The sequence below is a fragment of the Lagopus leucura genome, unplaced genomic scaffold, assembly GCF_019238085.1.
Source record: "Lagopus leucura isolate 7727_CA_CO unplaced genomic scaffold, USGS_WTPT01 Super-Scaffold_100001, whole genome shotgun sequence".
NCBI classification, from domain to species: domain Eukaryota; kingdom Metazoa; phylum Chordata; class Aves; order Galliformes; family Phasianidae; genus Lagopus; species Lagopus leucura.
In genome coordinates this window covers 60,776,750-60,792,970 of record NW_024962262.1, presented here as the reverse complement: position 1 = coordinate 60,792,970, position 16,221 = coordinate 60,776,750, and the positions used below count along the sequence as shown (strand labels likewise).

General features: G+C 35.4%; 1 protein-coding gene across 3 annotated transcripts in view; it reads right to left on the bottom strand.

The window, feature by feature from the left end:
- The window catches only part of CNKSR2 (connector enhancer of kinase suppressor of Ras 2), a 205,352-nt gene that overhangs the window by 106,195 nt on the left and 82,936 nt on the right, over positions 1-16,221 (bottom strand). For 2 of the 3 annotated variants that reach the window (XM_042867255.1, XM_042867252.1), the window contains exons 6-8: positions 14,409-14,528; positions 7,833-7,892; positions 3,129-3,197 (exon numbers count right to left, since the gene is read on the bottom strand). In XM_042867255.1, the coding sequence (XP_042723189.1) occupies positions 3,129-3,197; positions 7,833-7,892; positions 14,409-14,528 (249 nt within the window). The remainder of the gene's footprint in view (positions 1-3,128; positions 3,198-7,832; positions 7,893-14,408; positions 14,529-16,221) is intronic. The other variant, XM_042867253.1, reaches the window with a different exon arrangement.

The following is a 16,221-nucleotide window of genomic DNA, read 5'->3' as shown; positions in this document are numbered from 1 at the left end:
ACTGATCACTTACGCAATCAGAAAGAATACTGCAAACAGTAATAACTCACGTTTCTGCACTTTCAGTTGACTAAATGGAAGATTATCTTGAGGCAAAATACACTCTTGAATTATATATAGGAAGAAATGCAAGCACTGAAGTACAGTGAAAATTCTGAACTGCCTCAATAACTCCTTTTAGTTTGCCTTGGAACTGTTTTAGAAAGCCAGGCTTTTAAAGGAGATTAAAAATGGAATTTACATGAAAGTTTAAGGGAATGCAGTTCTTTGAATTCTAATGGAAGAGCTATGCCTTTAGTTACAGAGCTACATAAAACACTCTAACCTGCAAGACAAAACTGACAGAAGATTCAGCTATCTAACATCAATAGAACACAGGTTAAAAGGGACATTTTTCTGAATATTAACTTTTAATTGACTTTAGGCCTAGTTTTATTATTTCTTTGTTTTAAAAATTCAAAAAAATATTTACATTCCAAGCTTCCTGCCAGTAAAAGTGGAATAAATCCTGTTACACATATTTTCTTACAACACAGCAAAAGACTTGGGTAATCATGTGAAATCCTTTGATTTCACTGCCAGATGAAATACGATGAAAATAAAGCACTACTGCAGCAAGCAAAGAGAGGATGTCAGTAGAGAACTTACAATTAGTTGACATCCAGTATTAGGATGCTTGCACTAAAAAAAAAAATAATAATTTAAGTCAACTTAAACTATTTGCCTAATTTCAGAATCCTCATGATTAAAATGTAAACCTGGTAAAAAGTGTTAGTTACCAGGTTGAATTTCTGAAATAATTACATGGATCTCCTCATATGTATACTAATACTTTGAAACACACAGTACTGAAAGTTGGGTATTAATTTTGATAGCATACATTGAAATGCCAGAAGAAAATATGGAAGAAGAGAACTTTAAAATAATTTTTTGAAGTTTCCTTCCTTTTCTTTCTGAAGCTTGATTCTCCAATTACAAGACATTATCCTAAGAACACTTACAGGTGAACAATACTTTACAAGACCTACCCGCAGTTATTTCTGTAACTTGTGTAATACTGAAATGATACGTACAAGAAGCAACTGCTTATGATTGCAACTACTGAGCAGTATATGAAATTTGAAACAAATAATTCAATAAACAGAAAAGTTATAAAGAAACATCTTCAGAATTCTTCAATTCCAAAGCAAGAATCACTGTAAGTGAGAATACTTCTCACAAAAACAGACTCCTAGAACTGTAAGTTAAATTCCTCATGATAGTGTACAAAACAACTGATTAAAACTTTTGTCAAAAGAAATAAAAACCCCAAAATAGATTTTTAAAAAGTCAATACTTGTAGAAAATATTGAATACTTTGGCTCCAGAAATTGGATGAATGTAGTATACCTTTGTAAAGGTAATACAGAAGGTGTTATTAAGTTTTACTGTGGAAAGTCAACAGTAAAACACAAGGATGTTACCTGCATATAGTATCAAAGTTGCCAATTATTTTTTGATAAAATGAAGAAGGAAAATATGCAAATGTATGATATAGCCTATTTCTATACATAACTTTTACATCAAATGTTACCTCTTAAGAGCTTCTCTAAGCTCCCTATGTTCCTCTTTCCTAGAATTAAAATCAACTTTATTTTTTCTTTCCTGCACCTCTCAAAATATAGTTTCACTGATGCAAAAGCCAAAATACCTAAATCCTACACTCAGAATTATATCCAGGTATGAAAGAAAGCTCATCTTAAGCCCTGCCATAATGTTTTTATTAATTGTTTTAGGAGTAAAAATCTGATTACTTCATCAAATAAATGCAGTATAGATATGTCAAGAAAACTAGAATTAATACCTGGTTGACTGAAAATTTCCAAATTGATAAGCAAACTCTCTGTGGTATAGCACCATCAAAAATTATTGGAAAAAAAAAGCTTGTGTAAGAAATGAAGAGTGTAACAGTATTTCATAACATTTTTCATATAAATTGGCATTTAATAAGCTTTCTTTATGCAGAAAGAAAGAAATTAGTGATCAACAATAAACATAAGTAATCATGGCATACAACACTTATGAAGAAATGATCTTGGGGGAAAATACTAAAATTCACCCAGATCTGGTATGATTTATCAATTCATATTGCCTAGTTCAAAAGATAGCTTCTCATCAGTTAAGTTACGCACACGCACAGTATATTTGATATCAAATTTAGCTGGAGGATATGCTGAAATATTATACTAATTTGTGCAGAAGAGCTGATATGATGTACAGTGGCCTAAATCTATAAGAGGAACCCTATGGGGAATGATGAAACACACTTTTAACAAATGCTTGCTGTATTACTAATGGAAATCTAGGATCATTTTCCATCATTTAAATTGTTTGCAAGGACATACATAGTTAATACCCTAAACTGACTCATAAATCTTTAAAAAAGCTTATACTTGAGACAAAGAATAGCTGCTTTCTATACTGACAATCTGCTCTTTTCTGTTTATCTTTTCTTAGCTAGTTAAACAGTTCACCAACCTTGAAGTCATCATACATTCGTGAACATCTGTGAACATACATCCGTTCACAGAGAAATCAATTTGCCTGGTATTAGTTACATTTGTGTTTCATATCCCAGATATTTGTCTCATCTTTTCACGTCTGAAAAGTTGTATTCATGTTAAGCTAAACACCCTTGGCACAGTGTAGGAATTTAAACTGCTGTTGTTCTTGAAAGCCACTTTCTACATATCCCAGCAGATTCAGAAAAATAAAAGTTTTCCAGCTTCTACGAGTTAACTTTGACCGCAGATACACAAGGTCAGAATAGTTTCATCTTTCCTGCATGCCTTCAAACCAAACCTTCTATCACACTAAAACTGTTAATTAACAGAGCATAGATAAGCAGAAAACCCTACCATACCTCCCAAGTTTCCATTATCTAGTCTGACTTCACGATAACTCCAGTGATACTCAGATGATTAGGTCTTAACTTAAGAACTTGAGAATTATGCATTATCAGAAGAGAAAAGATGTTAAAATAAGCAAAGATTTATAAAAACACATTTTTCTACACATTCCTTCCATACATACACTGATGCGCCATGACACCTCTATCTGCAATTGACACAGAACATAATTATACATACCACAGTTTGGTGGTTAACTTGAATCACTTCATCTCCAGCATGGATTTTCTTGCACCGATCTGCAGGTGACTGAATTTAAAATAAAAGAGATGATAAAGAATACAGTCCTTACTGGTCATCATCTCTCTTTCAGCAGTATGATTGCTAAGGTATGTAGATCAGGTTAGATTGATAATTACATTCCACTGTGAAACGAACAATTAAAGAAATGTTTAATAAATCAATTCATTGTTGTTGGTGAAAAATAATATGTACTATTGTACACAATACAATCAACTGTTAAGGAAGCTATGTATATATATTATTAAAGGATAATCAAGTCTTAAAAATTTCTTCATCATTTCATTCCACTCAAAGCCACCTGATATCTCTCAAGTCTTAACAGACAGTTAAGAACCTATCAAGGCGAATTTGAAATTGCTTCATGAAAAAATTTCCCAACATTGCCTTTTGAGTTACTTTTAAATATTTCAATAGATTCAAAAGAACTTCAGTAAATCACTGCTCTTAGAAGAACACACAAAGAAAAGAAGTTTAGGCCAGCTACCAGGCAGGAAGATCACGTAACTTACATGGTAACTTAGTGTCTTGGTCATTATTATGGTGAAAGTACTGAAGTATTGAAAAAAGCAATACAATCCTAAGATAACACTTTCAAGAAGCAAAGTAGCTTTTTTCTTTGCTTTTGCCTCAAAAAAAAAAAAACACAAACAAAAAAACCCAACAACCACAACCCAAAAACAACAACAAAAAAACACCCCACAAAACACGCAACAAGAAGAAAACCAATCAACAGAAGAACCTTTATCCTCTTCTACTACCTATATTTACAGTAGACCAGCTGTTTTCTGAGGCAAGAAAAAAAAACACCAAAAACACACACACAAAAAACCCTTATGTTTGAAGGAAAATAACTTCCTTAAGCTTTTTGTAGAGTGACAATTCTATCTTTCTCTCAATACTGTAGCCTCCAGCCTATAAAGTCACTTAATCAACTGAAAGGCATAAGTTGAAATTGACAATCTAAAAAAAAACCCAAAAACAACATGTTGCTCAGGAGCAGATTTTCAAATACCTGCTATGAATTCTAAAGGAATAAAGAAAATGAAATTAATTTTCAGGTAAGATAACACATAGTCTTGATAACATGCACCAAGGCTGCTAAGTGGATTGTTTGTGATAAACTGTGTACTACATTCCATGTTCAAAATACGTGTTCCATATCTGTGCTATGACTTTCTAATGCAATCTCACGTGCATCATGGCTTGGATTAAGAATGGTGTTTAAAAGAAACTGAGAAACCCAAGAGAAATATGTGTCTAAAAGATATGTCACTCACAACTCAGTTCTAGGAGGCATTGTTTACAACATCCTGAGTCAAGGTAGGCTGGTAGAAGTGTAATTTTATTTACATAAAGAAAAGCTGCCTTGTCTGATCGGCTCTATTTCTTGGGGGAAAAAATTTAGCACTAACAACTATGTACCAGGAATCTACCTCCTGTCTGATGCTTCACCACTCACACCTGCTCATTCACTCTGCTAACAATCTTTACAGTCCTGCTGCGCAATATCACTATTTTAGATCCAATATTTTTACACCTAAGAATTCCAAAATGTCTATGCTAGTGAATCCTGTGTCACCACCCTTGAACACAATGGGATTTTATTACAATATCATCTTTCTCCTGTACTGACTTCAGCATTTGCAGCTTAAATCTCTACAAAACTGGTATTTTTTGTGCAGCAGTTTGCTGAGACAGTAAAATAAAGGGGAATCTTGAGACTGGAAAAGTCTACTATAAAGAAAACAAATAAATGATTGCAATTATGCCTGGAATACAATGCAACATGACAGTGAAATCATTTATACTGGAGTCTCAAGGCTGTTGTTTTACGAACAAGTTTCAATTTCTTAATACTTTTTTGACAAGAATACACAAGTTAAGATATAAAATCTTTTATCACTATTTAAGGAAAATCGAAGAGCATCGATAAACTTTTTGTATTATGATTTTCTGATCTTTAAGCAAAGCATCAATTTGTGAAGCACTAAAGGGAGAAATACTGTGTCACATGACATTGTTAGCTAATAGTTTAGTTTAACAGGGACTTGAACAGATGGAAGTACCTGTTGCTGATGCTTATCCATTCGTATCATATAAACTAATCGAAATCAAATTTATTCTTCAAAATGCATTTCGTTTTGATCCTTAGGTTAAATGTCTTTGTCCCATTCCCCCAGTACACCAAAACTGTCTGAAAGACCAACTCAAACAACCCTGCTCCCATTATTTCTCTTGAAAGGCCTGTCTTCCCTGAATACACCCTGCAAACCAGTGGACCATGCATGCATGAGAACACTGGATCACATCCTTTCAAGTTACAATCCTGCTGTACATGTAGCCCATGATGTTTCTTAGAAAACATTATTTTCTATTAGAAAAACAAATTACCAAATGATTTTATATGGAGGATACATTTGTTTTGTCATTTAAAAGACTGTCTCTAATTTGGTCTAGACAGGCTACTCAGTATGAAAGCTGTAATCTCTTGTTGGAATAATGCATCCTTTAGAATTGTTATTTTCAAACAAGAGTGGGAAGACACAAACCAGAAAATTCATGTTGCTCTAATGCTACAGAATCACTAGACAGAAGCTCTTTCAGGGCAGTGACCTTTAAGAAAACTTGGTCTCTCATACTTCAAGGCTCAGAGCTCCACTAATCTCAACTGTAGAACTGATGTGTTGGGAAAGATGGCTCATAATGCTGAATGGCAAGATGCAAATTCAGTTTTGTAGCTGAACATCAAAAACTTCAAATTGCAAATAGAGAAAGCAGAACTGTGGATTAAAATGCTATGTTAGATTAGGCAGCTAGTATTGCCATACTACTGTGTTTATTAAAAAGACAAGTGTTTCTCTGTGATCTGTCAGGAACGTGTCAGATAAAAAGTTGTGCCAATGTCTTATCACAATGAGCGGAATTGGAAAGATAAAGGCTGTAAACTTTTGTTCAGAAGGAAGAGATTTGGACTAGAGTTTTCCTAGAACTTCAACTGCACCAAAAATGGTAAACGGGGCAGCATCAATGAATCAGATTGAATCTGCATCATCACCACCTTACGCTGACCATGCTGCTTCGATGTTTCTCCTCACATCTATCAGAATCACGTTACTTCTTCATTAAATAAAGTGGCTAGCAACTGTGTGTTTAAAAGAACACACACACTTTACTTTCCCTAAGGCACAACTCATTTTCACTAACATTTTAGCACACAACAGGCTTTTCCCTAGATAGCAGACTGCAGTTTCTTGGTTTGCTATGAGAACCTTAGGGCTGTTACAATGAATGAGCATCAGTAACAAAAGCAGAAAAGCCATCATAACTGAAGCTTCATGACATGGTTCTAAATTACGTTCATGAATCACAAAAGGTAAATGTTTTGAGGGAATGCATTAAGATTATTTTTATCATTGCCCCTGGGAAATTAAAACCACCATTAGCGACTTACAGAGAGAAATGGTTTCTTGTATAATCAGATATCCAGCCATAAAAAGCATACTCTCTTACGCTTTCTAGAGTTGGCTCAACTATGCTTATGCTGTTTTTTAGCTTTGTTAATTTTACTGATGATATCTGGAGTTTCAGGTATAAGTACCTACAATTTTTATTTCAAGGGTAAATTTCCATGTACCTTCCTTATTCTTGGGCAGCATCATGAGAAGTTCTACAACAGATATCATTTGCTGGATAAAACATGGATATCCTGCCCATACCAAAAGGAAAAAAAAAAAAGAGAGGCTATCAGATGGCAATTTCTATGAAGGGATAAAACAGCAATCCCATTTTATTCAGATTTTAACAGAGCCTCACTGAATATCAGATGTAACAGCTGCAAATAGTGTGCAGGCAGTTTCACAATATGACACGGTAACAGAATAAAACATTTCTGACAGCTTTAAGAAAGTGCCATCAAAATCTTCACAAAGAAGAAAAATTTCGAAAAAAATTTGAAACAGTTCAGTATTGTTTAGTAGGTTGTTCGGTGTTTATTGAAGTTTATAATGATCATCTTGCTCATTTCTTAACAGCATGCTATTACCCTATACGTGGTGGACAAAAAGGCGTATTTCAGCAGCTGAAAATTGGTCTACTGTGTTATGCTTGCTGTTTAATACTTTCAGTGAGAATTAGTACACCAGTAATAAGTGCTCCTTTCGATAGGCATTGCTCAGTTCATGCAGAAACGTGTTTATTTGTCAATATGGAGGCACATCTTCACTTCCATGCACTTATTTATTACAAAACAAAGCTTGACATATGGAAAATATAAAAGCTGTTTTTCTAATACTGCAGCAAACTCCAGCATTTCGATCTACACATAACAAAGATTTACCTTTTTTTTCCCACAGAGCAAGAACTCCAAGGTAACCACCTCTTATTTCAATCAACTGAATCATTTTAGGTGTTTTACAAGAGCAAATCAAGACTGATTCTCCTGGTTCTCAGCTGAGAACTACTGTTTCAATTCTGAGATAAACAAGCAAAAGCATTTCTGCTGCCCAACATGCTACTGGTCCTCATCAGCCAACTAGCACACTTTCACAAGCAAAATGTAGTCTACAGCAAAGGGAAAGCATAAACCACAAGTAATGTCAAAAAGGCTTCCAGGCCTGTACGTACAGTATTAACAATACTTACATTTTCTGTTGTTCCAGTAATTACATGGAGACCATCATATGTTGACTTAATGTACATACCCTAAGAAAAAGACATTATGGGAAAGAATTTTTAAAGTGTTTCACAAATGATCACCATCCAAACATAACTTGCATATCTCTAAAAGAAAAGCCTTTTTTTCCCCCAGATTTGGTGGACTTTTAGTACAGGTCACAAGGAACTAGTATTTGGGCAGGACGGGTCTCTCTGACACACATAGAGAACAACAGCCCAAATGATTCCAGCCCTAATTAGCAAGAGCAGCCTAAAAATTACCACAGTCACGTCCATAAATACTTTACAGCTTTCTTTTGCTTTGGAAGCCACAGAAGACTAGAGTCCAGTCCACACAAACATACCTTTCAAACTGATAATCAATGCTGTGAAGCATGCTGGCAAAATGAACCTAAGACTTTCTGACTGTCTTTACTCATCTCAGTGGGCAGTTCAGCTATAAAACTGAATAATGACAACTTAAACGTCAACTTTATTAGCATTGCTGCTTCTTTCATAAACTATGGAAGCAAAGGGATAGCTTATGGACAGTTACAAGTTCCTACATGGGTACTTGGGATAGAACCTCAAATCTGTTTTTTCATCAAGTTAAAATTAGAACATTTTGATAGCAATCTCTAAAATAATCAAAAAAAAGGAAAAAGGAAAGAATTGACATACACTGCATATTTAGCAATTTCTGAGGAAGTTCTCTTTCCTTAACTACTTCAGAGGAAGCAAGTAAATACTGAGCACTCAAGCAAATGTTATCTCCACCATCATTTATTTCTCCTCTTAAGCAGAGCGCTACAAAGAAACCTGTTTCTAGTTGACGAACAGGGTGCATATACCAGTGATAAATGGTAAAGAGCAAAGATGACTTATCCATTTTAGCTAATCTAATTTGGGACCAGAATTCACAAACATTGATAGTGGAAAAGAGGAAGTATTCCCTACTTAAGGTGGTGACATCACAACCAGAAAAAAAATATATATATATATGCGTTTCTCAGGAGGCAACGCTCAAAATTAACTTTTATTTTGCTCGGCACAATATTAGAAAAAACTTCATCCCTGAAAGAGTGGTAAAGCACTGGAACATGCTGTCCAGGGAGGTGGTTAGTCACTGTCCCTGGAGGTGTTCAACAAATGCAGATGAAGTACTAAAAAATACAATTCAGTGAGTAGCATTGGTAGCAGGTAGATGGTTGGACCAGATGATCTTAGAGACCTTTTCCAACCTTCATGATTCTGTGCGACAATAAGAGCATGAAATCTTGTTGTCATATTGGGCTGCCATAGCTGGAAGAGCACAAAGGAAGGATCTGTTCTCTCAGGCAGGTAAGAGCCCCCTAACATTATTTTTCACCTTCTACCTCCTCTATCCACCTTAAATAACATTCCATTGATTGTCTCCATGCACATGGTTTCCTCAGTCATATCAAATACAGTACAGACGTTTCTTATACAGTTATCCTCACAACACCCCTGTGAGGTAGGGAAACACTAATATACACACATTTTAAAGACAGAGTAATGAGTCACATAATAGATACGTTGTTTTTGAGGTGTGGGGGTTTTTTGGGTTTCTTTGTTGGGATTTTTGTTTTGTTTTGTTTTTTTTGTTGTTGTTGTTTCTAATCCCTACCCCGAACAAAATACAAAACAGCATAACATCACTCTTAAGATTGCGATCTAAGTGACCTGACCAGACACCATGCAACACGGCAAGAGTTGAAACCACAGTGCTGGCAGGAATTATGTGTCAGGTTCATGCAGAGCAATATCTGAAGGAAGTCACAATTTTGTTTTTGCTGACAATAAATTACTGATTTCAAGTTAAATATCAAAATGAAAGCATAGGATAAAGTTTCACACTTAACTTCATGTTCAATTTCATGCATTATTCTGAAGGATGGTAAAGTCTTCTAAGTATGCTATTGTGGAGTAGTGAACATTGCATCCAATCTAATCTTTCCTAGAAATCTAAAAGAACTTCAAGAATCAAAAGAGAATAAAGATTTTTGAATTTTTTTCTTTAAAGGCTAAAATCAAGACACTGTGCACATCAGAAGAGAAGCTGTAATAAATTCTGCACATGCAAAGTTAAGAAGAAATGTTACACTGATACTATGCCACATTATTTGAAAGAACCAATACCAATCTGTTTACAAAATAGCTTTTAAATGGGGAGAAGTAACATTTTGCCATTTCCAAAAGAAATGCAATGGAAGATGAGCTACCCCTCCACACACACAACCCACTGCTTGCTTTAAGTGAATCGTGCATCAGAAACGGTACAGAAAAGAGATAGGACACGTTTCCTCTGAAATGAAAGAATACAAAAACGTTTACAGTTTTTCCTCCTTGCCTCCTTGTGGCTGCACAGTATCAACAAGACTCTTAATGATCAGTGTGCACCATTCTTTCCACTAAAACAAATTGGCAGATACACAGCTTCTATATTCAAAGACAATGCCAAAGATCCTAAGAACTTCTTTAATCTGAGGGATTCTTATAAAAGAAAAAGTAATGCATTTTATATGGCTAAGATAACTACAGAAACCATCCTGGGAATAAACAAGAACAAACAAATTCCTTGATTAAAGATCAGGTAACTTGTGCTTCATTACATCACAGATTGTTATGATCAGTTATAGGCAGAAATCCAATTTCAAACCACTTAATACATGTTATCTTAGTATAAACTATTTTTTAGTTAAGGCTTCAGAAAACAATGACTTTTTTTCTTTTTTGAAAGAACCTGTTTTACATTTAACTCAATTTACTCAATACTGAATGGAAAACACAAGAAGATTTAAATTCCATTTTTCATGTACGTAACTGAGTCTTTACTTTCTCCATGATGACATCTTAATGCAGTCCCCTGAAGCTGCATTAGCCTCTTTAGCCATGAACGTGCTCCAAAAGTGCAAAAGTAAACACACAGCTCAAAGTAAACCTGAGCGTCTTAGCTCAGCCCTAGAGCTTAAGTATGATTAGTAAAGACCAAAGTCCCAGCAGTTCTCAAAACCCTATTCACAGCTTTCCCCTCCCTCTCCCCCCCCATCTCCTCCAACATTTCAAGACAAATAAGAGGAGAAGTATCAGGAACTGGTAGTACACTAGATGCCTGAAAAATACTTCCCAACTGGACACCCACCAGCGCAGTTTTAACCAGCTGCTCTTCTCTACATATAACTTCTATTTCATGAGTGCATTTTCTCATAGCAGGCCCATTTTGTGTTTGCTTTAGCAAGCAAAGGGGAAACAAGAACAACCAGTCTAATATTCAGGTATATTCACCTTTGCATTTCTGAATCTAACAAATTAGGTGAATTGCTTGAACTTGAAGTCATATCACAGAACTCATTAGGTTTGTTATCACATCCATTAACTGACTAGTTTTAGTTTTTCCTGTTTGTATTTGATTTTCTGCCTAATTTGTGCCACAGTTCTCCAGTATTGTTCTGTATTAAAAAAAAAAAAAAAGTGAAAGAAAAGGCACTGTTGAAGAAAAACCTCCCCAAGAAAAGTGCTATTTATAACTTGCTTTTTGTCTAGAAGTAGTTGAGTAGTATTCTGTTTCTTAGCTAAACAAACTTGTTTTTAGTCAAACTAATATTTTTAAGTCTGTTTCCTGGCAAATGATATTATAGAAATAAGACTGGCTAGCTTAGATAGAATCAATATGGGAAAAATACACAAAACTGGATTCTACTTCGTGATACAGATGTAATAATTTTTAGAAGAATTTTATACTCTGACAGATCCCCTTTCACTCTTACTTCACAATCACTGCAGGATGCATCTCTTTCTGCAGCAACACCCATTCGTGAACACATATGCAGTCATTCACGTGGGCAGACTAGGGATAAAGAAAGGAGGAAAAAAAAGATAAAGAGCAATACCAAAACTCACCCATGTTTCATACAAGCTTTACCCAGTACACCAGAATTTCTCCATATCACATCCAAGGAACATCCTTCCCACACTATTTAGTTCATTTCCTGATAACCGTTTTATAATTATAATAAGACATTGTATGTAGCAAATTTACCTCTTCCTTCTGATAATTGGATGATTTCCACAGAAACAGTTCAAATATAGTAAAAGAACTGCATGTTGATCAAAATACACTGATAGTGCTGCTATTTCTTTAATGTTGTAAAAGGTCCAACCATTTTCTCTATTCCACCTCATATTTGCCATATTATTTTAGGGAAATAGCATTGTTTTCCAAATTTTACATCTATTTTTCTTCTTTTTCATTCCCTGATCTGTTTCCTCTTCTTAGATATTAAATTCAAGATATTTTAAACATGCCACTTATGCTAGATGACGAAACATCTTCCAAGTCAACAGTCATCCATGCCCTTTTGCTTTCTCCTTGAAGTCTTTTCAGCTTTATAGAAGATTTTATTTAGTGAGCAGTAAGGCCAACACAGAACTGTCATGTGGGTCCAAAATGTAGAACACAGTTGACAATAATCCATTTTCCATCTCCAACATTTCATGAATCCTGGAAGAAGGTCCAGAAGGTCCACATTCACCCTGCTTGTGATGTACAAACACTATTAAAACTCCACACTCCACCTTTACTTCTTAAAATGATACAAAGAGTGCTCTATATTAACGGAAAGATATTAGTGAAATGACTAAAGAAAATATCAGTAGCCTGGAAACAAAGCTTTTGTACAAAGCCCCAAGATGATCTGTTAGTAAGACTGTAACAAACAGATAGGTACAATATGCACTTTTTGGTGCAAAATATGTAGTTCTTGATTCCTGCTCTGGAGAGCTCACAGTCTAAAGAAGCCAGCACAATACAGGGCAAGAGAAGAGCCGCATATGGGGAAGCATAAAGGGGAAAGAAGTTCACTCTGTGGAAGTAGGTTTGTGTCCTTCTAAAGCCTGTACGCAGCATAATAGGTACTTCTCAATTTTTTTAATACATACGATTATTTTTTAAATGACAGTGACGTGGTCAGCATCAAGACTCTGTTCAATTTGTTCGCAGACATTTACTAAAAAAAAACTAAAAATGGTACCAGACAAGACAGACAGAGGGTAGAAAACAGAGGGGCAAGAGGTTATCTATCTCATCATCTGGCAAGCAGGAACAGACCCTTGTCCTTGTTTATATAAAGTATTGGTCTTATCATTTTTCAGTAACTGGGGATATCACTACCCTACAGAAAGGCTTAAATAAGTAAAAACAAACAAACAACAACACAGTCACAAGGCAGAACTGTAAAGAAATAAGGAAAAGCTAAGATAAAATTGGACAGAACTCCAAAAGAGGTGGCTGAGAGAAAGAAAAAAAACATTTCTTCATTACAACAGAAGATCTAGAAAGGCTGACTGCAGTGAGCTGGCAGAAGAGTGAGAAAATTACAGGAGAAAAGAGAGAGAGTCCATGGAAAGCTGAAATCCTGGAGGAACAGTCTGAAATGCATTCAGAAAGGAAAAGAAAGCCAGTGGTGGAGGAGAAAACAAATAGTAGACCAGAAAAACAGTATGGGGCAATACGTACGTATCCAGAAGTGCTTTTTTATTTATACTGTAATCATAGTTTACCAGAAGAGGGGAAAATTAGCTTAGTGTATAATTAATCTAAATACTTTGGCATACCAAATTTGCAAAAAAAAAAAAAAAAAAAAACCGAAAAAAAAAAAAAAAAAAAAAGGAAAAAAAGACAAAACCCCAACCTCTAATACAACAAACGCACAAGCCAGAATACTCTAAAACTACACCATCCAAACAACAACTTAGAAACCTACTGCTGAGAAGAGCACAGCAGTGATTTCTCTTATTTAAGTAAATGGACTGAGAATAAACTTGGGATTAAGCTGCAAAAGTTATTTCATTAGGCAGAAAATGGTTAACTGTACTTTAATCAACTGCTTTCTCCAAGGATTGTGGGAAGATATATTAGTAGTGATGTACAGCTGTAATTGTTACCTGTTGTGTTCTTCATGCAATGAGTGTTGGATACCACAAACAAAAAATGTAAGTCAACTCTTGAGCAGCAAACACAGGCTGGCTGCACTGAGCCTTTACAACCACCTGATTAAGCGTGCAGAGTTCTTGCTATAAAATTCAATAAGCTACTTCTCAGCAGTGCTGTGCAGCCTCTGGATAACTTACAAAACAGCTCTATATCCCTGAGATACTATGAGGCATATTCCAGAATTTGACAGTTTTTGTGCATAAGCCCACGCAAACTTCTTGGTTGAGTTGATCTTAGTAATTTAAATCCCTTCAGACTTAAAGATGCTAGAACAATCTGAACCATTTCTTAGAAGCTGGTATAAATGACAAGAACTCCTCATTCATTTCTTCTTGTTCACTAAATTTTCACATACATTGTTCAGCCATACAAAACACTTCCCTACTGGCCCAGCTGCATGAGAAATCAAACTAGCATGAGAAATCAAACTATTTTCAGACTTGAAAAAAAGAGTCTAAAAAGTCCTATTCATTTCCACATATACAAATTGTTTTGTTATTTGTTACTCTCTTATCATGGATGATGTGTTTGATTAACTGCGTACTTCTTACCAGCCCTTCACTTGGCTTGATGTTTGTAAGCTGGATCACTTCAAGGTGGGCCGACTGGGAAACCAGGGGATCAGAAGAGAGTGAGATGATGTGGTCACAGACACCAGAGAGAGTTTTACACTACGAAGAAAAAATAAAAAGCCGTAATAAGTACACCATTACTAACTGTTTACTATTTAACCTACAACTTGAAATATCACATTGTTAAAGAAATCAGATTAGGGAAGGAAAATAGAGGCAAATATTGTTGCTTCTCAGTAAAGACAAAGGGACCACGTGGGCTGCTCCCATGCCCTCCTAGAGTGAGGTGAATACTTTTATGCTGTGCTCTGGCAGACAGGGAGTGAGTGCATGGAGACCTCCAAGCTGCTCTCTCTTGGTGTTTTTCACAAAGCCATTAAATGCCCCAGGCCCTGTTATTTTCAGTTGAAAGTGCAGACATTCAGCACAGATGACAATCAGGCTCTTAACAACCATGGGCAACTCCCATTAACTCTGAAGTTTATTTTGTACTCATAAAACATGCTAATTGACTTTGGACTGAGTTTCTCATCTTCTGCTGGTGCCAAGTATGATTTACTATTGCAGGCACAAAGATGACAATAAATAACCGCTTCACGATGGGATAATTCTTAAACCTGTTATCCTTGGCAGCCTCCTTACAGCAAGATAGAGACAGAAAAAAGATTCTAAAAGGGCTGGAGCTGTCAAATGGGTGCTTTCTATTTTCTCATATCTAACTCCCTCTTGTCAGAGGCAGGGAAGTTGTGATAAATTATTTGTTAGCCTTCTCTCATGTTTCTGTAAGCAAGCAATTTTGAGAGCTCCAGTGTTTTCTACGGAATCCCCTTTCAGCAGCTAAAACCAATTTTTTAGTTCAGGTTTCAGTGTGTTTTGTCAGAGAATTTGGGGATTAGAACATTCTTCTGGTCCCATAACTGCAGGTATCAGCGAAACCAGTGAAGAGGCAGCTTAACTGCCGTTACATGCAAAAGATTAAATTTAACCCATCTCTTCAAATGACTGAAACCCAACTACACCCAACTGCTGCACCAACTACTTTTCCAAGATTGCAAAGCATACTTTTTAAGGTACAGGCATCTACAACAATAATATAGAAATAGGATATAAAACTGGATATAATCTCCACCGACAAGCAACCCTCGTAATTCTAAATGCCAAACTGCAAATGCTTTATGGAGAAAGGAAAGTAAAAAAGCTGCTGTGAGAAAAAAAAATCAAAAATAAAAATGCAGTGACAGTGGAAACTTAATCTTGTTGCAGACCATCACATTGAAGTTTTCTCCTCAAACTTGACAATCGGCTGGAAAATTTTATATTGTATAGATGGATTACTTTATTCAACGATAATACGAAACATGAATAATTAAAATCAAATGGAAGACATAATGAAACACTACCAATGTGACCTTCTTCCAGAGATAATATTACTTTCAAGCACATACATTCACGAACACACACAAATTGCTTCTGCTTTGTTTGTATTTCACGTCACAGCATCGTTAATGAAAAAAGAAATTCAAGGTTTGGTGCTTTACCAGAACTAGGGAGAATTTGAAAAGCTATAATGATCAACTTGACCACAAAATTCATTTTTTTAAGACTTTTTGGGTAAAAGAAAACTGGTTTGAGCTGAAACTTACAAAACGGTAAAACTGATATGAAATTCCATAACAAATGAAAACTTAGGGTTTTGTTGTTGACTTCTTTTGGTTTTAAATACAATACTGGTATGTTACCTATACTTTTAATTCTCTTGCAACTGCACCAAAAAGAAATGAAAAATCCTTTT